The sequence below is a fragment of the Scaptodrosophila lebanonensis genome, unplaced genomic scaffold, assembly GCF_003285725.1.
Source record: "Scaptodrosophila lebanonensis strain 11010-0011.00,11010-0021.00 unplaced genomic scaffold, SlebRS2 tig00000024-arrow-pilon, whole genome shotgun sequence".
In the NCBI taxonomy this organism is placed as follows: Eukaryota; Metazoa; Arthropoda; class Insecta; order Diptera; family Drosophilidae; genus Scaptodrosophila; species Scaptodrosophila lebanonensis.
In genome coordinates this window covers 881,154-906,369 of record NW_022060538.1, presented here as the reverse complement: position 1 = coordinate 906,369, position 25,216 = coordinate 881,154, and the positions used below count along the sequence as shown (strand labels likewise).

Genomic DNA, 25,216 nt, shown 5'->3' with positions numbered 1-25,216 from the left:
TACTTCAAATTCTATTTATTTTGTGTGTGTGCATGACCTACCCATATATTTTCACCTTATTAATTACTTTAATTAATTATTTTAAGTATTTAAATGAACATTTTTTGTTCTTGACAAAATATTATTCAGTAGTTCGTTACATTTTGGTTCTTGCCAAAATATTTCGTTAAACGTACACACACATGACCACTATAACTGAGCGATGAGCCACGATCAAAAAGCACTGACACTTCCCATTTCAATTTCCTAGAGTACAACTTTCGATAGCTGTATCTACCGATACTATCGATAAATCGAAGTTTGAATGCAATAAGCATAATATCTAAATAATAACATATTATAATTTATTGAGTTCGATTAGAACAAATCATATACATATGATACGCAGGTTTTCCGAAGTGGGTCCACAAAATTATAATTTTGATTAAAAAATGCACGATGTGTTTAAATAATAAATAAATAATGCCAAATGTACTTAACAAAATAAATTACTTTTAAAAATGTTAAATCGTTTTTAATTAATCAATATTTCTTGACATGTGTACATACGTTTACACATTAGTGTCTCACATTTTGCTTTGGCTATTTCAATCGTTTGCACGCAACTACACGAACAGCTGCTTGTATATGTGTGTGTGTATGTATACTAAGTTGTCCCCAACTGTGTGATATGCATTTTATGTTGTTTGTTCTGCCTGCATTTGTAAAGCAAGAACAGTATTTCTATATTTTGAAAATCCTTGAATGCAAAGTTGTAGATTTAGTTACGTAGATTACATTACCCACATTTGAAATCGATCGGACAACATTTATAACACAAAATTATCATTTGAAAAAGTGAATAAATATTAAAACCCCACTAATTCAAGGTCCAAGACCAATTTCAAAAAACCGAGTATGCAGTTCTTTTTTGCATTCTTTTATAGATATTAAAATCCAAACCAAAATGAAGTTGATTGGTAGAAAAATGCGGATTTTTCAAACAAACTTTGGAGCTCATTTTCCTCCACTTGGAGCTCGAATTATCAAAAATCCCTTCTTAGTGCTCACTTTCACTGTGAGAGAGATGTTGTGTCCAGCTTCCTAGCTTTTACCGTTTGGGCTGTGCGTTGATTGCCAATCAGTCAGTGAGTCAGTCAGGACAAACTGTTTTATACACCGGCATACTGGCGGCCATACCGGCCAACGAGCTAAAATACTCGTTCGACATGCTTTTGGATCGTGCAAAAAGCTGGATTGAAGCAGAAGGAGACTATTTTGAATAAAATAAATTGATTTTGCCGAAAAAACCATTTTATCCATTTATAATAAATCCATTTATTTTTTGTTAGATCTAATATCGTATCTGACTACTCTCTGCTGTGAATTGGGGCATAGCTGGCCGTTTGGCAAATAAAATCCCCCCACCGAGTCGTATTCGTTATTACCTCAGTAAAATTGATATTTGTGCAAAATTTGTTTTTGATATTGCCGCTATTTTAAGATATATATGTATATGTTTTGGGTATACAAAATTTGTTCCTTATGTTTTATGATGTTTTGTCATACATTTGTTTTTTATCAGCTTTACCGTTTCAATTAAGAAGAATACCAAGTCACGCGTTTAATAGAATATCGATAATTGTGCAATTTATCCTTTTTCATTTTAAGTGTGAGACAAATACATACATATATTATCTCCAGAAAAAAGCTAAAGTCGGGTGTCCCGACATTGAAATACTCTGTACACATGTTTACAAGAATTATAAAAATTACAAAAATTTAAAAAAAAATTTGGATCGATTTTACCTCTCTCGGTATTCGAACTCACGTAAAGGATGTATAATTGCACATATACAAAGCAATTACGTCTAGTGAGAGTATGAATGTCTATGCGCGTCTATTCGTGTATGTATAAGCATGTTTGCAGTCAACCAAAGCATCAGCATCAACAACAGCTGCGGGCAGCGCTTGGGCAGCGAATATATTTATGGCTATAACTTCCTACTAAATTTGTCTACCGTGATGAAACTTGGCATATGGACACATAATCACTAACTGGGGGTATTTGCAAAGTTTGAGTTCGAAATTCCAAGAATTAAGCTGTATATATTGCAGAAAATTTAAGTAAAATGAATATAATATTATGTTGATATCGGAAAAAGTATACGCCTTCGCCAGTCATATTAAAAAGCACATGCCAAGTTGTAATCGATTTGTAGAGAAATTTTTCTTAGAATTAACCGATTTGGATGAAATAAAGTAAAGTAAATAATTGTATATTGATTACGTGTGCCAAGTTTTGTTTATATTGCTTTTAAAATGTGGAGTGTATTGACTAAATTCTATAGCGTGAGGAGAGAGGGGAGGGGGAGGACTTGAATATGTATATGTTTATAAAATTATATTAGTATTACTATTATAATTAAAAATCAAACAAATACATAGTTTAAAATACTGAAAATGCTCACAGGCTCATACGACGATACCTTCTTTTTTGGACTTTATGCCGAAAAAAGGGACGGTAAAAGGGTATACATACTAGTTTTGTGCGAATGTATGTAACACACAGAAGGAGGCGTGGCAGACCCCATAAAGTATATATATTATTGATCAGGATGACAGGACGAGTCGATATAGCCATGTCCAGCTGTCTGTACGGACGCAAGGATTTCAGAAAGTATAAGAGCTAGAAAAACCAAACTTGGCATCCAGATTCTCCTAAGTCCGAGAAAGTACAAGTTTGAATTTTTTTATGAATGAAGTTATGAAGAAAGTTATAGCCATAAATAAAATCGCTGCTCTGCTTGTAGCTCTGCCCGAAGCTGTTGTTGTTGCTGCTTTGGTTCAACTTTGTGCTGCATGTAAATGTATGCTGTTGAAACTGTACATAAAATAGTCTCCTTTTTGTATAAATGTATTTATTTAATTAAATTAAAAACAAATTATTAATTTAAATAATATAATTGCTTGGGAGAGGGGTGAGGGAGGGAAATTCCAAAGTATACATTTTCTGCGTATTCACATGAAGCACCTGGGACTAAAATTTGGTGTCCCCAGCTTTTATAGTGTCCGAGATATGGGCGATTATACGAATGGAAAATCGGGAAAACCCCATAGGGGGGAAAATCAAATAAATAAAACAAACTCATATAGCGTACACACATAAGGTATCTTTGTGCAAAATTTTGTGTCTCTACCTCTTGTAGTCTCTGAGATCGAGGTGTTCATACGGACAGACGCACAGACAGATAGACATAGATCGACTCGTCTTGTCATGCTGATCAAGAATATATATACAAGTACTTTGTGGGGTCTGCCACGCCTCCTTCTGTCTGTTACATTTAATATACTGTGGGATCTTGTTGTGATAATAATAATATTTGTAACAATAACCACTTTATTTAATAACTTTAAATTATACAATATGCGAAATTAACGTGCGGAGATGGTGGTTTCGATAGCTTGCTATCGATTAGGGGTGTATACATTGGCCGACTGCATGTAACCGCCACAGTACTCCGCCGTTAGATGGGAACCTATCGGTATCTTGGAGGGAACCGGACGGTTCGACCCGATTTTGTGGTGGTAAAGGATGGAGTCGGTGTTTCTTCTCTGGAGCCTTCTGCAGGTGAAAGTATTTCGGGATCCACGGCAATCGTAGGCGGTGCTTGCGCTTTGTCCAAAAATGCAGCTTTCAGACGGTCGATGGAGATGTTTACATCTCTATTTGCCAAGCGGACATTAAAGAATTTATCGTTTCTGCTTAGAACCTCGAATGGGCCCTCGTAGCTTCCAATGGAGTACGAACACGATCAAGACGAACAAATACGTGTGTTGCTTTTTTAATATCGGGCTGCAGGAAGGTTTCATTGGAGCTATGGCAGGAAGTGCTGCTTTGTCGGAGAGATCTAATTTTCTCTCGAAACAATTTTATAAATTCAGTTTCGTTTGGCTCGTTCTTCCCACGTGTGACGAACTCGCCGGAAATGCGAAGTTGTGAACCAAAAAGCATTTCGGCTGGGCTGGCTCCTAAGTCTTCTTTCCCCGTGGTACGTAATCCAAGCAGGACTAGAGGCAGGACGTCGCACCAGTCGTTGGTCCTGTAACATTTTATGGCTGCTTTAAGAGTTCGGTGCCAGCGCTCCACCAAACCATTTGACTGTGGGTGGTAGGCTGTTGTGCGTAAATGGTTAATACCCAAAATTCGCATCAATCCAGAAAAAACGGTTGACTCGAACTGGCGTCCAAGATCGCTAGTGATTTGAAGTGGAACGCCAAATAAAGAAATCCATCCATTTATCAGCGCTGTGGCTACAGTTTCAGCTGATATGTCGGGAATTGGAATTGCTGTGGGTCATCTGGAAAATCGATCGATGCAAGTCAAGCAGTATCGGTTTCCTCGTGAGGTTGGCAATGGTCCGATGATATCGATATTTATGTGATCAAAACGTTGATATGTTGGTCCATAGCTCCCGGTTGCTGTTTTGTTGTGACGTTGAACTTTGCATCTCTGGCATTGCGTGCATGTGCGTACAAAATTGCCAACGTCTTTTGACAATGACGGCCAAACAAATCGTGTTGAGATGAGCTTTTGTGTAGCTTTCCGTCCTGGATGTGATAGACCATGTATTTTTTGCAGCACCTTCTGCCGCAGCTGCTGTGGTATGAATGGTCGAGCTATGCCTGTGCTAACGTCGCAGTATAGGGAAAACGACGTGTTCGGCAAGGCGATCTTCTTTATATTTAATGAGGTTTTGTTATCCTTCAGCATTTGCATCAGTTCCGGATCAGATTCTTGGGCAGTAGCAATGGCGTCGAAATTTATGTCGGTAATTGCATTAATGCGACAGAGTAAATCCGCAACTTCATTGTCTCTACCAGACACATGTTTGATGTCAGTGGTGAATTGGCTTATGAATTCCAGGTGTCTTCCTCTTACGGGTGGAGTTTTGTCCAATTTTTGAGAGAATGCCTAGATAAGTGGTTTGTGATCTGTGTAAACAGTAAATTGTCTGCCTTCTAGAATATATTGAAAATGGCGTATTGCCAAAAATATTGCCAGCAGTTCGCGGTCGTAGGTTCCATACCTAGTTTGTGCAGGATTCAGTTTTTTTGAAAAAAATCCAAGCGGCTGAAGTTTGCCATCCACTAGTTGGTGTGCTACAGCTCCAACAGCGGTGTCAGAGGCATCTGTGCTTAACGAGAGTTTTGCATTTGGGGCGAGAAATGTCAATAAAGTAGCGTTGGCAAGTTGGTCCTTACATTCCTGGAATGCTCTTACAGTGTCAGGAGTTCATTCCACTGGAGTTTTATCGTTCTTCTTGTTTCCCTTTATCAGCGATTGCAGTTTGCTTTGACTATTTACCGCATTCGGTATAAATGGGCGGTAATAGTTTATCATGCCTAAGAATTTCCTCAGTTGACATGCTGTTGTAAGTTGCTGAAAATCTCGTATGGTTGAGACTCGTGCTTCCAATGGTAGAAATCCATTTGCATTAATTTTATGACCAAGGAGTTGGACCTCATTCTTTGCAAACTGGCATTTGTCAGCGTTGATTGTTAACTTGTTGTGCTGAAGTCGTCCAAACACTGTTCGTAAATGTTGCTTATGTTCCTCCATACTCTTAGAAGCGATGAGAATGTCGTCGACATAAACGAATGTGAATTCGAGATCACGCAATACGTTGTGCATAAATCTTTGAAATGTTTGGGCTGCATTGCGCAAACCAAAGGTCATGTAATTGCGGTCTTTGGTATGTCCTTTGGCTCGACTGAAATGTGGTGATACGCTCGCTGCAAGTCGATGACTGAGAATATAGATTTGTTGAACAAAATGTTTGTGACATCATGAACGAATGGTAGTGGGTAGCGATCAGGCACTGTCTTTGCATTTAGTGCTCTATAATCGCCACAAGGTCTCCATTCGCCGTTAGCTTTTCGAACCATGTGTAATGGACTTGCCCAACTACTGCTGGAGGGACGACAAATGCCCCGTTCTCTCTTTCTTAGCGGCAGCCAGTTTGTCGCCAGTGAGCCTCCGTGGTCGCGAAAAAACTGCTGGTCCATTGGTCTCGATAACGTGTGTTACGTCGGAAGGTGACGGCTGTGTGTTATGGTTGTGAATTGCCAGTTGTTTGAATTCAACAAGTCAGCAACATCGTCGTCAGTGATGTGCGATACTATCGTCGGGTAGCACGCTTGGACAACGATGCCTCGTGATTGCAGCGATGTTTTTGTGTCGATCAATGTGCGCCGCTTAACATCAACCAACAGGTCGAAATGGCTCAGAAAATCTGACCCAATGATTGGCATGGAAACGTTTGCCAATATGAATGTCCAAACAAAATCGCGTCTCAGTCCAAGTGACAGTTTGAGGCGCCTTTCACCAAACGTTTTGATAGGCGTGCCATTTGCTGCGAATAAACTGAAAGAGTTTGTTGGATTAAATCTATCTTTGGGCAAAGCCGGCAGAACTGAAACGTCAGCACCTGTGTCAATTAAAAATTTGTGTTGAGTGCCCTTGTCGTAAATGCGTGCTACGTAGCTTTTGACTTCTGGTTCGGTGGGCGGCGGAACAGAAGTAGTTTTGAGTTTTTTGAATCGTTAAATGAGCAGGGTGGCTTGCATTTTTTAGCCTTGTTGCCAAATTTCTCATGGAACCAGCAAACTGAGGAAGAAGCGTTACGGGTATTAATTCCTGGTGAACGGTTTCGAGAACGGGAACGAGAACGAATGCATTTCTCCAAATTATCCAAGCGAGCAATTATTTTGTCTATTGGGTTAGATGGCGTTGCGGTACTAGAAGTAACGTTGACTTGGCCGAATCCTCCAACTTCGAGCCTTCGGACCTTGTCAGCTAATTTCGCCAAACCTTGTAAATCATCGCCTGATGCTTGAAGAATGGCACGTGCATGTGGTGGCAGACGTTGCGTCCACAAAGATTTGAGAAAATCTTCACTTATGCGGTCTGTGGCCAGTCCACGAAGTTCATTTAGGAGCTGCGTCGGGCGGCGATCACCCAAGTCAATATCAGAAAGAAGTTTGCGAATCTTCATCTGTTCATCTGCTCTATAACACTGCGCTTGAGATTCTCGTATTTGACATTTGCGGGCGGATTGAGCACAGCGTCGGTAATTTGAGCAATTACGTTTGATTCCATTGAAGCCACAACAGTGTGAAACTTTGTTTGGTCAGCTGAAATTCCTGCGATGCAAAATTGCGATTCAATTTGAGCAAACCAGATCTCGGGACGTTCGGCCCAAAATGGTGGGACTTTCACTGCCACACGGTTAACTATGTTGTTTGAATCCATGTTTGGTTCAATCGGAGTTGGATCAGCAGAGGACGTACTTGTACCTTCAATTACTGTGTCGTCTGAAGAACAATCACTCATGGTTCGATGTTTCATTAAGTTATGAAATTATTTAAAACGTGTGTATATATGTATGTATGAGTGACGCGGGCATTTAATGTATTTGCGCTTGTGTGTATGTGTGTAATTCCACAGAAAAAGCCGTAGCATTTGATAGTTTATATTCTTTAAAATTTGACGTCTCCGCAGAGTTAGATCAAGTAGGGGTCACCAATGTGGGATCTTGTTGTGATAATAATAATATTTGTAACAATAACCACTTTATTTAATAACTTTAAATTATACAATATGTGAAATTAACGTGCGGAGATGGTGGACGACGCTGCTGTATCTCGATCAGTCACCAAGTGCTTCTATCCTTTCGATAGCTTGCTATCAATTAGGGGTGTATACATTGGCCGACTGCATGTAACCGCCACAATACTCTTGAACTTTTCATGTACATAGTATAATTAGGAAAACAGAGATGGATTTGGCTTAGAGTATATAAAAAACTAAAAGTAGTTCTCAGGTATTTCGTCTTGTATCCAAATCTATTACTTTTTAAGCAAATCAATTTTATCCAGGAACTACGCCCCAAGCTTCTTCCTCCTTCTTCTTGAGAACTGTAATTATCTCCGTTCTTTATTTGTTTCGGTTGGCGATTTCTTACTAATTTTGTTTCTTGATCTTTGATAACTTTTAGCCCTTTTGGCTGGCACCTTGCGGACATACCAACGCGCCGGATGCGATTCTGAACAGTTATCACTGAGTTGCCCACGCGGTACCAGCATTTCAATAGAGCTGGCCCAATATGGACGAGCGGGTGGTAAGTTTACATCTGCTAACACATAAATGTACGTGTATATACTTGTACTCGTATTCTCGTATGTGCCAATAAATTGCGACAAAGTGGCAAGAAATGCGGTGGATTGAAGATAAATAGTTAGGTACTTTTATTAATTTCGCTTCGTTTGCGACTCCAGTCTGTCGCACTTTGCATAATCTTCAAGAGCTTCGGTAACGTCAATAATTATGAAACAATTACGTTCAAACAGATTTGACCGACCACAGCCTCTGCCCTCCCATCTCGCAAGAAAACTCCGCCACGAGCGGAAGTGGCGGTGAGGCTCTCATCCACATTGCCAGCGAAAACGAGCTGAAGTCGCCGGAAACGTGTACCGTAAGCGGATTACAGGTAAGCAATTCTACCATCGACCAACCATTATAGGAACTGTGGAAGGATCAGGTAGATTGGCACATCCATGGTGCAGTTTTCGTTAATTTTCGTTATTTTTTAATGATGAAATAGCCTACTTATTCGTATTTATGCGAACTAGTTATACGAAAGCTTAAAAATAATGAAGTATAAAAACTTCACAATAAAAAAGAACGCTACAGTCGAGCAAGGCCAACAGCGAATTACCCTATATCCACTCCCGCAAAAGAGAAAAAGGTTTAAAAAAACATTCATTAATTTGAACATACATCTGTAGAGACATTATCTTACAGTTTCAGCAGCATACGTTTGCATCACAATTGTGTAGATGCGTCTTTATGTGCATGTATGAGTGCAGTACAGAATTAAATCAAAGCGGCAGCAACAATAGCTGCGGGCAGAGCTTGGGTAGAGATTACATTTATGACATATTATGATGAAGATGATGATGAAGGCCTAGATGGCCACAAAGGCACTAAAGGGATCAACTTCAGTTAAAAATTCCATGAATTATGGAAAATCGCGATCAGCGGGGGAGTGAGAAGATGTATCAGAAAAAAAAAAAACAAACTTGGTCTGCCTAGGGCTTAGGGGAACCTCGATACCAAGTTTGGTTTATCTAGTTCTTGCACTTGCTGAGATACTTGCGCTCATACAGAGAGACGAACGGACGTACAGACAACAAAATAAAACAAGTAAAAAAGCTAAAGTCGGGTGTCCCGACTTTGAAATACTCTGTACATATGTTTACAATAATTATAGAAAATAAAAAAAATTAAGAAAATAAAAAAAAATTCAATGATCGATTTTACCTTTCTCGGTATTCGAACTCACGTAAAGGGTGTATAATTGCACATTTACATAGCAATTGCGTCTGTGTGAGTGTATGTATGCCTATGCGCATCTATTCGTGTCTGTGTAAGCATTTTCGCAGTCAACCAAACAGCAACATCAACAACAGCCGCGGGCAGCGCTGCAGCAGCGCTGCAGCAGCAAATATATTTATGGCTATAACTTCTTGGTAAATCGGTCTATCATAGTGAAACTTGGCACACGGACACATAATTACTAACTGGGGGTATTTGCAAAATTTTAGTTCGAAATTCCAAGAATTACGGGAGTTAGAGAAAATCGCATTTGCGGTGGAGAGGGGGGAGGGAGGGAAATTCCAAAATATACATTTTCTGCGTATTCATACAAGGCACCTTGGACTAAAATTTGGTGTTCCTAGGTCTTATGGTCTCCGAGATATAGGTGATTATACGAATGGAAAATCGGGAAAACCCCCATAGGGGGGAAGTGGGGGGAGAAAATCAAAAAAATAAAACAAACTCGTATAGAATACACACATAACGCATCTTTGTGCAAAATTTGGTGTCTCTATCTCTTATAGTCTCTGAGATCCAGGTGTTCATACGGACGGACAGACGGACAGACAGACAGACAGGGCTAGATCGACTCGTCTTGTCACGCTGATCAAGAATATATATACTTTGTGGGGTCTGCCACGCCTCCTTCTGCCTGTTACATTTTTCAGCTCCCGCAAACCTAATATACTCTTGTACATTTCATGTACAGAGTATAATGACTCATGTTGCCTGGGGATAAGGAGTTGGAGCTTACATAAATATTAAGTTGTGTCAATGTGAGCTCAGCCAGATGTTCATCCAGACAGACAATCAAACAGACGTACGAGTACATAGCTGTATAGATTTATTTTTTCTTTCTCTTGTGGTCGGAGATGATTTCTAATGTACCCTTTTTGCCATTTGGGTGCAGGGTATAAAAATGCATCGGGTTCGCTTTGCTGAACGTTGTTCATTAATAAAATGAATATTATAATGGTCTCGGGAGCCCAATCTACCTGTTTCAGTAATACAATTCCTACATACAATATTAAAGTTATTAAAAATTGTACATATTTATCACACTTGGTCGATTATACTTTCTTTTGAGTGTTATACAAGGGTAAGTAAGTGTGATCAACATCTTGCTCTTTATCTCTACCTTTCACAGTATGCGCTACTGCAAGCGGTAGTCGACACTTGCCAAAAGAAACGGCACTGCAAGTTCGCAGCTAATTCCAGATCGCGATCATCTGGAGATCCTTGTTCTCGTATACGAAAATTTGTGGAGATAGCCTATAAGTGCCGTCCATGTAAGTCTGCAATGAAGCTACAGAGTTGGAGCACAAAGTTTGTATTAAAGATGGGCCGCCCTGGTCCATATTAATCATGATAGAATGTTTCTATCGAGCAAGTCCAACATTGAAATACTCTTAAGCCAAGCAAACTTTTGGCGCTGAGTTGCATTTGCCCCTAGCAGAAGAAAAACGGGGAAGAAGAAGAGCAAACGTACTCCTGCAGTTTGCGGGCGTAATACTGGAATTAAATTGTTTCGCTAATAACTTTTCTTAGAATTAACCGATTCAGATGGAATTCAAAACAAGTAGAGAGTAGAGTAGAAAATTATACATTGATTAGGTGTGCAAAGTCTGGTTTCACGAAATTCTGTAGGTGAGGAGGGGGGAAACAAAAAAAGGGGAGTCTACAAGTTTGGTCAATGTGGGCTCAGATGTCTTAGAAATCCAGGCGTTCATTTAGACAGACGTACGTGGCTGTATCGATTCGTCTGTTTATACTGATTATGATCAAATATACTTTATGGGGTCGTAGATTTAACAGGGGGAATGTTACATATATACATTGCACACACCTAATGTAATCCTATTAGTTCACAAAATCAATAACCAAATAATGTGACCCATCTGATAACTTCTGATCCGTTTTAATATTGTAATGCTGTGTGCTCTTTCACAAATTCAACATACTTGTATATATTTTTGATAGATGAATTTCGCAGCAAGGTGGCGTGCGAAAATGATAGCATGCCTTTAGTGTGCAATCCGTATTCGCGTATTGCCATTTACAGTGCTAGCTTCGGCCACACAGAACGTGAGAGCGTGCAATGCAATAGCCAGGTCTCGGGCACCGACAGCATGTCTTCGATTGCCGGAGGCAGCAGTAAGTCGAGTAAGTAGTTCTGCGTGTTACAAAGTATTAATTTGTAGAAATCCGCTACTACCTACTAACTATCTACCTTCATTTGTAGCTTGCCTTGTATCCTACGCTACCGAGACAGCTATGCAGATTTGCCATGGGAGGCGCCGCTGTTCCGTAACTGCAGACTCGAGCACCTTCGGCAGACCATGCAAAGCAGATGTGAGGATGTATCTTAAAGTCGTTTACACCTGCAGTAAGTACATCATAACACCATATTATCGTGGTTTTATTTATTGCCAAGGCGTAACTCATTTTTGTAGTTCCGCGAAAGGTGCTTAAAGATCGCTACGAAACCGCTCCAGAATCTGACGAATTGCAGCAGGGCGAGCTGGAGTTCGACCACGATGAATTGTATGACGAGGATCAATTTTATAAGGAATCTGAAGCAGTTCCGCCAGCCCCAAAATTGCAGGGGGCTATACCTAACGCAGGATTACCATACGAGCTCGAGCCAATTGCTATCGGCGAAGGTCAAACAAGCACTAATTTTCCCCCATTGCTTTCACCCAATGATGTCACTTTGGAAGGTAGGTGTCAGTAAAAAAAACTTCTTTGAGTCAACGTTTGTTACTGTGTTAGGCAAGAAAGATCGTCATTGCGATAGCATCATAGTTAGATATAGCGCCTACGTCTTTGCATCCCCATATTCATAGCATCATTCTGGCATAGTACTTAGGCCCGCAGGGAAGTTGGTTTCTGTCGTCAAGTTGGGAACTTGAATCGGTTCAAAGTCTGACATGAAAATATTTTCTAAAACTTACGGGAGTTATGGAAAATCACAAATAGCGGGGGAGAAAAAACATTAAGTACAGGTAGACGTCTAGAGCTTAGGCGAATCTCTAGCTCTTGTACTTTGTGGGATCTTTTCATTGATACAGACAGCCGGTCGGACATTTCTCTATTGATTTTTTTTTTTTTTTTTGCGAGCACTGCTTGGTCATTTAGACATACTAGCAGGTCTTTCCCGACTTTGCCTGCTCAGTTTTTGTGCTTACAATCATACGTTTATTGAGCTCTATATGATATTTCTCTTCCGACTTTCTCTAAAGAATGTAAAGAGTACATTTCCCAAATAGCCAATTACTTTGGTACGATTCGAGAGGTAGAACATAAAGTACAATAAATACTATGTATGGTTATATGTGCATACATATGTATATAGTATGATAGAGATAAATCAAGGCAAGTAATTTCTAGAAACATGTATCTACATACATGCGCGCGTGGACGAATTATTCCCGAAAAGCGGGACAAACCCTGCCCTGCGCGGGACATTTAATTTTGATTTAAAAATCGGGACGTCCCGCCTAAATCGGGATGTCTGGGGATGTACTTATGTACATTTTATTTTTTGATGCAGGCGCTATCTATCCTCATATGCATGTACATACATATATATACATACATTTAAGTGTATGTATTTAATTGTACAGTTCAACACTTATCGATACGTGTTTTTATAGCCTGTACCTAAAGGGTGAAAGGCTATACTAGTTTTGTGCGAATGTATGTAACAGGCAGAAGGAGGCGTGGCAGACCCAACAAAATATATATATTATTGATCAGAGGGACAAGTCAAGTCGATAGAGCCATGTCCGTCTGTATGAGCGCAAGGATCACAGAAGGCACAAGAGCTAGAATGACCAAACTTGGTATGCAGGTTCCCCTGAGGTCAGGTATGTTTTTTTTTTAATAATTTAATTTTTTTTTGTAAGCCGCAAGAATATATTCAATAAGCCTAATGTCTCCCAGAATTCTTCAGAATAAATTTGTAGCGTTGTTACTGATGCAACCGTTTAACACAAACTGTAAATCGCTTGTAAATATGCAATCAGCTGAGATACTAGAGATGGGCATGTGTCGACTTTTTTCGGCCTGTCACCGCGCGATCACGTAATTGGCTGTAAAAATACACGAATCCGTATGCACGGTGAATGGATACACAAATTTTCTTTGTAAAGCGAATAATTAGGAGAATGTCGATATTTAATTAAATATTAATTTATTTCATGTAAATATGGCTAACATTAACATTGTTATTATACTCTATACATGAAATGTACAGAAGTATATTAGGTTTGCGGGAGGTGAAAAATGTAAAAGGCAGAAGGAGGCAGACCCCACATATTCTTGATCAGCGTGACAAGACGAGTCGATCTAGCCCTGTCTATCTGTCTGTCCGTCCGTATGAACACCTGGATCTCAGAGACTATAAGAGATAGAGACACCAACTTTTGCACAAAGATGCCTTATGTGTGTACGCTATACGAGTTTGTTTTATTTTTTGGATTTCCCCACCCCTCCCCCCCCCCAATACTTTTCCCGATTTTCCATTCGTATAATACCCTATATCTCGGAGCCTTTAAGACCTAGGGACACCAAATTGTAGTCCCAGATGCCTTATGTGAATATTTTGGAATTTCCCTCCCTCCCCCCTCCACCCCAGTCCATAACTCTCTTAATTCATTTTCATGGTAATTCTGAAAATACTTCCCGTTAGTGATTATGAGTCCGTGTGTCAAGTTTCATAATAATTGGCCGATTAAACAGGAAGTTATAGACACATATGTATATACTAGCAGGTATTGCCCGTCTTAACCCGGCTCAATATCATGTTTCCAATTGTATTTATTTTGTGTGTGCATAACCTATCCATATGTTTTCACCTTATAAGTTACCAGTAGGAAGGCATTTAAGGTATTTAAATGAACATTTTCTGTTCTTGACAAAAAATTGTTCAGTAGTCCGTTACATTTTTGTTCTTGCCAAACTATTTCGTTAAACGAACATGACCACTATAACTAATATTTTTTAAAGCTCGTTTTCCCCGCTTTGGAGCTAGAATTTTCCAAAAGCCTTTCTTAGTGTGCTCCTACACTATGATGGATACTATGAAAGGATACTTGAGTCCAAATTTCATCTTTTACCGTTTGGGCTGTGCGTTGATCACCAATTAGTCAGGACAAACTGTTTTATAAATAGAGATAACGCAACGTTTTAAGATAGACTATGTGCAAAAAAGGGGAATAATTATAAGGGTATATCCTAATTTTAAATTCACATTTGAGTCTTTTCGTGCCATATTGAGTCAATACGGTCACGCACAAACTCGGAATATGAAACACGGCACTCGTGTCAATGCCGTGCAGCGATGAGCCACGATCAAAAAGCACTGACAATTCTCATCTCAATTTGCTATGCAATGGAATCAATTACAATTGTTTGTGTATGCAAAGCAACTATTAGAAGGAGCTGCAAGATCTTTTATTCGGAGTCAGCGTGATATTCAAAATTGGGACTCGTTAAAAGAGGCATTGACTGAAGAGTTTCAGGTCAAGTTGTCAGCGGCAGAGGTCCACCGACGTTTAGGTAAGCGGCGACAGAGAAAGGGTGAGACCCTAAAAGATTTTTTATATGCTCTTATGGAAATAGCAAAGCACACAAATCTCGATGACGAAAGCCTTATTGAGTATTTTGTAGAAGGTATACCGGATTCTAGGGCAAACAAATCACTGTTGTATCAGGCGAAAACTACTAAACAATTAAAAGTCCAAATAGAAGCTTATCAAAAAGCTCGTGGTTCATGCGCGTCGTTAAACAGGTATGAAACACAAGGTGATAAGAGCGGAAGCAAAACAAACAAGGAATGGGTTACAGAAAAAGCACGCAAATGTTTTAAATGTGGTGAGACGTCGCATGTTTTTAATTTAATTGTTTTAAATGTGGAAAACCAGGTCATCGCGCAGCGCAATGCAAGTCCGATGTCCAAATCAAACAAGAAAGGTCGACGAACATAGTGCAGGAGGCGAAGCAGGTAACTAAGCCGTCAAGCAATTTTACCGCTTCGGGTCTCGAATTAAAAGAAGTTGTTCATGGTTCAATATTTTTTAAAGGACTTTTAGATACTGGAGCGGACTTGTGTCTTATGCGCAGATGTGTCTTTTTCAAGCTAGGCATTAAACAATTTACTGGATGCGCAAAATGTTTAACCGGTATAGGCGACAATCAAGTTTTGACGTTTGGAAGCTTCGTTCTACTTGTGAAGATTGATGGCATAGAGATGCGAGTTGAGTTTCACGTGGTTCCAGATGAAGACATGGCTTTCGAGGCCATACTTGGCAGGACAATACTTAACAATGTCGATATGATAGTAACTAAAATGGGCACAGAATTGATAAGCAAGGCATCAAATGAATTTAACAAAATTGTAGGTTTTGAGAATGGTCACTGCAGCGAGTTCTTAGATGAATTTAAGAGTATGTGTATGCTTAGCCTAATAGAGGATGAAATGGGTATAGAGTTAAATTTGTCTCATTTGAAAGTGTCGGAAGCAAATAAAGTTAAGCAATTAATCAAAGTCTATAAGCCTGTTAGAAATCCGAATGCTCAGATTGATATGAAAATCCTATTAACCGATGAGTTGCCAGTATATCAACATCCAAGGCGCATGGCAGTATGTGACCAAAAGATAGTTGACGAGCAAATAAAAGAATGGTTAGCAGATGGAATTATAAAGCCGAGCACATCCGAATATGCTTCACCAGTCGTTTTGGTTACAAAAAAGAATGGAAAGAAACGGTTATGTTGCGATTACAGGAAGTTGAATGAGAAAGTGATAAGAGATAATTTTCCCATGCCACAGATGGATTCTGTCTTGGAAAAGCTTCAGGCTGCATTAGTTTACTCAACATTGGATTTAACAAATTGATTTTTCCATGTGCCTGTCGAGGCAGGTTCCCAGAAATACACATCGTTCGTTACCATGAATGGGCAGTTTGAGTTTCTGTTTGTACCTTTTGGTATATCAAACTCCCCAGCAGTTTTCACTAGATTTATAATGGCAGTCATGCGGGAGTTGATTGTAAATGGGGACGCGGTCGTCTATATGGACGATATAATTATTCCCAGCAGAGACGTATATGACGGACTCGTAAAACTTGAAAGAGTACTCGAAGTTGCAAGTAGAAATGGTTTACGCATAAATTGGTCTAAGTGTCAGATATTGCAAAAGAAGGTGAACTTCTTGGGTTATATTGTGCAAGATGGCACCATAAAGCCAGGCGAAGAAAAAACTCAAGCGGTTGCTAATTTTCCAACACCGCACGATAAGAAGGCAGTTCAACGCTTTTTGGGGCTGACATCTTATTTTAGGAGATTCGTGGAAGGATATGCTGAAATGGCTAAGCCTCTGTCGGACATTTTGCGAAAGGATGCCAAGTTTGAATTTAGAGAGTTGCAAAATGTTGCATTCCACCAATTAAAATCAGCATTAACTAGCGGTCCTGTGCTAAAGTTGTATGATGCCAGACTGGAAACGGAAATTCACACAGACGCGTGTAAATACGGTTTCGGGGGAGTGTTGCTCCAAAAGGATTCCGAAGATGGAGCTTTTCACCCTGTTCAGTACATGAGTCGGAAGACCACGGCCTGTGAAGAAAAGTATAGCTCTTACGAACTCGAAGTTCTTGCGGTAATGGGTGCCTTGATAAAGTGGCGAGTGTATGTATTGGGCATAAAGTTTAAAATAGTAACTGATTGCAACGCGTTCACTATGACACTCAAGAAAAAGGATGTTCCATTGCGTGTTGCAAGATGGGCAATGTATCTCCAAGATTTTGATTTTAAAATTGAGCATCGGTCAGGCTCCAAGATGCGGCACGTGGACGCATTGAGTCGGGTATCGTGTTATGTATTGACTGATAGCGTAGCTCATCGTTTAAAGGAAGCTCAACTTTTAGATAATTGGACCAAGGTATTGAGAAGCATCGTTGAGGAAAAGGGATATGAGGACTTTTACATTGAAAACCAAATTCTTTTTAAAGATCCAAGTCGAGAGCTCATAGTCGTACCTAGCCAAATGGAAAATGAAATAATATTAATTGCTCATAAGCAAGGCCATTTCTCAGAAAAGAAAACACAAGATCTTGTAGAGAAAAACTATTACATTCCAAAGTTGAAAGAAAAGGTTTCTCGCATCGTAAACAGTTGCGTAGAGTGCATTGTAGTTAATGCAAAAGCTGGAAAAAGGGAAGGCTTTTTGGCACCAATAGACAAGGGGGATAAGCCTTTATCCACTTATCATATTGATCACGTAGGGCCTATGGAATTGACAAATAAACGCTATAAAATCTTAAACGATCTTAGTGATCGTTGACGCATTTTCAAAATTCGTGTGGTTGTATCCGAAACGCAGTACTGGGGCCGATGAAGCAATCAGTTGCTTAGAAAGGCAGGCTACCAATTTTGGAAACCCCTCTAGGATTGTGTCAGATAGGGGGAAAGCATTTACATCACAAACGTTTAAAGAGTATTGCATGACACAAAAAATAATCCATTTATTAATTGCTACTGGAGTACCACGCGGTAATGGCCAGGTTGAAAGATTGCACAAGATTGTGGTGCCTATCCTTTCAAAGCTGAGTCTTGAATGTCCCGGAAGTTGGTACAAGCATTTGGGAAGAGTGCAGCAGGTTATTAATGACACACCACCAAGAAGTACAAAGTTTTCACCGTTTAGGCTTTTGACAGGTATTGAAATGCGCTTCTCAGATGATAAAGAAATTAAGGAATTAATCAAGGAAGAGTTAATAGTGGAACTGGAACACGAGCGTAATAACATACGTGAACAGGCCCGTGAAAACATACAGAAGCTACAAAATGAGAATAAGAGACAGTATGATTCCGAAAGAAAGACTAGTCGTGCATATAAAGTGAATGATCTGGTGTCTATTAAGCGCACACAGTACGGGACTGGATTAAAATTAAAAGGAAAGTTTTTAGGTCCTTATAAAGTGGTTAAAGTAAAGAATCATGGCAGGTATGAGGTAGAGAATGTCGGAATTGGAGAAGGACCCTGCAAAGCATCGACTGTTGCAGAATATATGAAGCCTTGGGACCCCTTCGGGTCGAAGGGTACGTCAGGACAGCCGAATGTGGGAATCCAAGATGCGCCACAAATAGAGAGAGCAACAAGAAGTGGCCGACGCCACTAAATGTCGCTCTCATTTGTACCTTTGCTCTCTTGCTATTGCATTTCACCATACTCGACAGTTGCCAACAGAATCTCGTTTCGATCGCATCGTCGTTTGTAAATTAAGCTAAGCCAATATATTCATTACCCACAACATTAACTATCGTCATTAAACGATATAATATAACCATAATATAATAAGCATATTGTCACCAAACAAACTATAATAAATAAATAATACAATAATAACTAAAGTGTCAAAGTGAAGAACTTTCGATTACTACATACATACATCCGCCCGCAATGCGAAGCAGAATATGCGTAGCTCCGTTATTCGGTTTCTGCTTTACTATCGCGTACGCAGTCGTTGCCTAGCGACGATAACTGTAAACTTTTGGCGTTTTGCCTTTGCAATTAACATTAAATGGTCAAAACGAAAGAAGAAGAGCGAGCCAATGACTTGCAGTTGTTGTTGTTTTTAGAGCATTATTTTTTTTACAATCAAACAACTGTGTTCGATTGCCCAATGTATACATTAATACGAATGTACATACATTCATACACAGGCATACATACATACATACATATGTATGTTTCTCTTTACTTTTTCAACCGTACGTAGAGAACTGCACACATAAACACGAACTGTTGCTTGTTGTGTGTGTGAGTGTGTGTATGTGATGTCCCCAACTATTTGATATTTGTTGTTGCTGCATAAAGTTATTAATGAAAACCCTAATGCACTAAGCAAAGAAAAAATTACTTTTAAAAATGTTATTTAATTTTCAATTAATTAACATTTCTTGCTCTGTCAGTGCAAGACGAATGTACATACATACATATGTACATACATAGATGTGCACATATGTATGGACATTCACACATTAGTGTCTCACATTTTGCTTTGGCTATTTCAATCGTTTGCACGCAACTACACGAACAGCTGTTTGTATGTGTGTGTGTATATATATACTTAGTTGTCCCCTGTTTGATATTTTGTATTGTTTGTTCTGCCTGCTTTTGTAAAATGCATATTTTGAAAATCCTTGAATGCAAAGTTGTAGATTTAGTTACGTAGATTACATTACCCAAATTTTAAATCGATCGGACTAAATTTATAACACAAACTTTTCATTTGAAATAGTGAATAAATATTAAAACCCCAATAATTCAAGCTCCAACACAAATTTCGAAAATCTAAGTATGCAGTTTTGTTTGTATTCTTTAAATGTATTTTAGAAACTAAGTTTTAAGTCGATCGGTTGAAAAATGCGGATTTTTCAAACAAAAGTTGGAGCTACTTTTCCCCCTTTGGAGCTCGAATTTTCCAAAATCCCTTCTTAGTGCGCATCTACACCATGATAGGATACTTGAGTTCAAATTTCAGCTTTCTAGCTCTTACCGTTTGGGCTGTGGGCTGTTGACGCGGTTTCCTTTTGTGCCCCAAGAAAACCCCAATAATTCAAGCTCCAACAAAAAATTTAAAAAACCGAGTATGCAGTTTATTTGTATTCTTTTATTGATTTCAGAAACCAAGTTTTATGTCGATCGGCTAAAAAATGCGGATTTTTTAAACAAACTTTGGAGCTCGTTGTCCCCCCTTTGGAGCTCGAATTTTCCAAAATCCCTTCTTAGTGCGCATCTACACCATGATAGGATACTTGAGCCCAAATTTCAGCATCCTAGCTTTTACAATGTGAGCTGTGGGCTGTTGACTCGGTTTCCTTTTGTGCCCCAAGAAAACCCCAATAATTCAAGCCCCAACAAAAAATTTAAAAAACCAACCATACAGTTTTTCTTGGAATTGTTCTGAGAGTATACAAACTAAGTTTAAAGTTAATCAGATGAAAACTGTAGATTTTTCATACAAGCGTTGGAGCCTGTTTTCCCCCCTTTGGAGCTGGAGTTTTCCAAAATCCTTCTTAGTGGGCACCTAGGCTATGAAAGGATACTTGAGTCCAAATTTCAGCTTCCTAGCCTTTACCGTTTGGACTGTGCGTTGATCACCAATCAGTCAGTCAGTCAGTCAGGACAAACTGTTTTATATATATAGATGACCAAGCAGTGACCGCAGCTGTTGTTTTTGTTACTGGTTTGCACAGACACACACAAATACACACATACTCGCCTAGATACGCATAATTATACTACACATACAAGGTGGGTTCGAAAGTAAACAGGACTTTTTGAATCTAGCGCCCCCTGGTGGCGCTATCAATATGTCGACTAGTGCGTTAGAATCTGCTATATTTACCGATTTTATGACATTTCATCGATTGGAAGTGAAGATATTGCGTTTTAAGTGTCTGTGTGTTTGTGTTATCGGTGCGAAAATGAGCTTCGAACAAAGAGCCAACATTAAATTTTATTTTAAAATTGGTAAAACTTTTACTGAAACGTTTCCATTGATGGAACAAGTTTATGGCAATGATTGCCTATCCCGTAGCAGAGTGCACGAGTAGTTTCAACGTTTTCAAAGTAGTCGTGAGGACATAAATGACGATCAACATGTGGGCCAATCAAAATTCGTGATCACCGAAAATTCCATCGAAACGGTGCGTGAATTCATCAAAAATCAGCCGAAATCATCATTGAAATTGATGGAAATGGAATTGAACATCTCCAAAACATCGATATATCGCATTTTGACCGAACATTAGGGCTTACGAAAGGTGTGTGCACGGTTTGTTCCGCACAAATTGACAGACGACCAAAAATTGCTCAGAATCGTCTCATCGATGGACGCTTGTGACCGATTATTTGACCAAAAATCACATTTTAACCATTAACCGCATCGCCGTATTCACCTGATATAACACCGTGCGACTTCTACCTTTTCGGAAAAATGCATTTGCCCATAAAAGGAAAGCGTTATGCAGACGTAGAGGCCATTCAAAAGGCTTGCACCGGCATACTGGCGGGCATACCGGCCAACGAGCTAAAACACTCGTTCGACATGCTTTTGGATCGTGCAAAAAGCTGTATTGAAGCAGAGGAGACTATTTTGAATAAAATAAATTGATTTTGCCTAAAAAAACATTTGTTCTTTTTTTTAAAGTCCTGTTTACTTTTAATATTTTGCAACTTCATTAGGTCATTCTTCAATTTTTCTCTTCAGCGCCTACACGCTTTTTTTCTCACAGCTATTTTTAATCATCACCATAAATATATTCGCTGCCCAGGCGCTGCCCGCAGCTGTTGTTGATGCTGATGCTTTGGTTGATTGCGAACATGCTTACACAGACAATAATAGACGCCCATAAACATACATATGCTCACATAGATGCAATTGCTATGTCAATGTGCAATTATACACCCTTTACGTGAGTTCGAATACCAAAAGAGGTAAAATCGATCAAAAAAAATTTTTTTTTTTTAATTTCTATAATTATTCTAAACATATGTACAGAGTAGTTCAAAGTCGGGACACCCGACTTTAGCTTTTTTACTTGATAATTACTATTTGTGATCAATATTTGACTGATGACAAATGATGTTTTTGGATGTCGCACGGGACATCAAAATATATGACAATGTAAAGTCAAAATTTACAGTTATCTGCATGGTCTCTTATGCATTCTTTTTTGACTCTTTGTGATTGCAGGAACATTTTAACTAGCAAAAGTCAATGAAAATATTTCTCTCTAAGAAATATAAGCAAAACAAAAGTGTAATATAAATATCTTAACGAGAAAGTTTGCGCTTGCGCGCCTTTGCATTCGAATATCTTGAAACGGGCTATTCAAAATTTGAATTATTATTTAAATTAGTTAAATTCGATTGTTTCTCTATAAGAATATGATAAACAAGTAAAAAAGCTAAAGTCGGGTGTCCCGACTTTGAAATACTCTGTACATATGTTTACAATAATTATAGAAAATAAAACAAGATAGAACGCTACAGTCGAGCAAGCCCGACAGTAAAATAGCCTGTACTGTCCACAAAAAAGAAAAATAAAAAAAAAAAAATTAAAAAAAATTAAATTATTAAAAAAAATGAATGAATTAATAAATTAAAATAATTAATTAAATTAAATTAGAATACATGTTTATGTTCAGTTTAAACAGCATACATTTACATCACGTACCTATGCGTGTTCATATGCGTGTATGTATGCAGCACAAAGTGGAACCAAAGCAGCAACAACAACAACAGCTGCGAGCAGCGCTGCCGACAGAGCTGCAGGCAGCGCATGAGCAGCGATTTTACTTATGGCTATAACTTTCTTCAGAATTGACCTATCATGATGAAATTTGGCACACGGACACATTAGTACTAACTGGATGTACCTACCACAATTGATTTTAAAATTCCGAGAATTACGGAAGTTATAAGAAAAAATACGAATTGCGGGGGAGTGGGGGGGTGTATCAGAAAAAATAAACAAACTCGTTCTGCCTAGGGCTTATAGGAACCTTGATACCAATTTTGGTTATCCTAGCTCTTGTACTTACTGAGATCCTTGCGCTCATACAGACAGACGGACAGACGGACATGGCTATATCGACTCGTCTTCTCATCCTGATCAAGAATATATATACTTTGTGGGGTCTGCCACGCCTCCTTCTGTGTGTTACATACATGCGCACAAAACTAGTATAGCCTTTCACCCTTTGGGTACAGGCTATAAAAAAATTAAGAAAATAAAAAAAAAATCAATGATCGATTTTACCTTTCTCGGTATTCGAACTCACGTAAAGGGTGTATAATTGCACATTTACATAGCAATTGCGTCTGTGTGAGTGTATGTATGCCTATGCGCATCTATTCGTGTCTTTGTAAACATGTGTGCAGTCAACCAAATAGCAACATCAACAACAGCCGCGAGCAGCGCTTGAGCCGCGCTGCAGCAGCAAATATATTTATGGCTATAACTTCTTGTTAAATCGGTCATAGTGAAACTTGGTACACGGACACATAATAACAAACTGGGGGTATTTCCAAAATTTTAGTTCGAAATTCCAAGAATTACGGGAGTTAAAGAAAATCGGGATTTGCTTGGGAGAGGGGGGAGGAAGGGAAATTCCAAAATACAAATTTTATGTGTATTCACATAAGACATCCTGGGCTAAAATTTGATGTCCGTAGGTCTTATAGTCTCCGAGATATAGGCGATTATACGAATTAAAAATGGGGAAAACCCCCATAGGGGGGAAAAATCCAAAAAATAAAACAAACTCGTATAGCATACACACATAAGGCATCTTTGTGCAAAATTTGGGGTCTCTATCTCTTATAGTCTCTGAGATCCACGTGTTCATACGGACGGACGGACAGACAGACAGGGCTAGATCGACTCGTCTTGTCACGCTGATCAAAAATATATATACTTTGTGGGGTCTGCCACGCCACCTTCTGTCTGTTACATTTTTCAGCTCCCGCAAACCTAATATACTCTTGTACATTTCATGTACAGAGTATAAGTCAAAGCAGCAACCCCTGCCGACAGAGATGTAACAGGCAGAAGGAGGCGTGGCAGACCCCACAAAGTATATATATTTTTGATCAGGATGAGAAGACGAGTCGGTCTGTCCGTCCGTCTGTATGAACGCAAGGATCTCAGAAAGTATAAGAGCTAGAATAATCAAACTTGGTATACAGATTCTCCTGAGCCCGAGAAAGGACGAGTTTGTTCATTTTTCCCGAATTTAATTAAATTAAATTAATTAAATTTAATTAAATTTAATTAATTTAATTAATAAAATTAATTAATTAATTAAATTTAATTAATTAAATTTAATTTATTTTTTTTTTTGTGAGGTGGTACAGGGTATTTAAGAGTTGAGCCTGCTCGACTTTAGCATTCCTTTCTTGTTTTGTATTCTTTCATAGATTGCAAAAACCAAATTTGAAGTTCATCGGTGAAAAACCGAAAATTTTTCAAATAAACTTTGGAGCTCGAATTTTCCAAAATCCCTTTCTATCGCCTACTAAATTTCAGCTTTATAGTTTGGGCTGTGCGTTGATCACCAATCAGTCAGGACAAACTGTTTTATATATATAGATATGGCTATAACTTCCTGTTAAATCGGCCTATCATTATGTAACTTGCAATACGGACTCAAAATCACTAACAGACGGATAGATCGACTCGTCTTGTCACGCTGATCAAGAATGTATATACTTTTCACCTCCCGCAAACCTAATATACTCTTGTACAGAGTAGTATGCCCATGTACAGCGTCATTTATTAGAATCAATAAGCGAGTGCTATTTGATTTTGTTGTCTCGCGATAAAATCTTTTGGGCTAGCCAATGATACCTTTAAGATATTTGTGTCCTACTGATGCTTCCATGTAAAAGGTCGGAACCAGTTAGATTGAACCATTTAAATATTCATAACATTACACATTTTTAAATTTGAGCGAAGTCAGATTATGTACTTGCTACATATGTATTTGTGTTGACATATAAATTAGCTTGCCCAAACAGCCAAGGCCGACCGTTATATTCAATGCTTGATCAAAAAGAAGAAGATGAAAATTGGATGTTGTTGCTATGTTTTTTTAACAGAAGCAAAAAAAAAAAAAAAAAGAAGAAAGGGAACGCTGCTATAGTTCGAGCTCCATTGTACTGGCATTCAATTATTTCGCTATTAGATAATTACATACAATTTACTTGTGGAAAATTCC

General features: G+C 38.8%; 1 protein-coding gene across 2 annotated transcripts in view; it reads left to right on the top strand.

Moving 5' to 3' along the window:
- The window catches only part of LOC115620566, a 42,787-nt gene that overhangs the window by 12,547 nt on the left and 5,024 nt on the right, over positions 1 to 25,216 (top strand). For both annotated transcript variants that reach the window (XM_030513856.1, XM_030513855.1), the window contains exons 3-8: positions 8,040 to 8,162; positions 8,392 to 8,531; positions 10,569 to 10,710; positions 11,402 to 11,584; positions 11,664 to 11,807; positions 11,875 to 12,141. In XM_030513856.1, the coding sequence (XP_030369716.1) occupies positions 8,040 to 8,162; positions 8,392 to 8,531; positions 10,569 to 10,710; positions 11,402 to 11,584; positions 11,664 to 11,807; positions 11,875 to 12,141 (999 nt within the window). The remainder of the gene's footprint in view (positions 1 to 8,039; positions 8,163 to 8,391; positions 8,532 to 10,568; positions 10,711 to 11,401; positions 11,585 to 11,663; positions 11,808 to 11,874; positions 12,142 to 25,216) is intronic.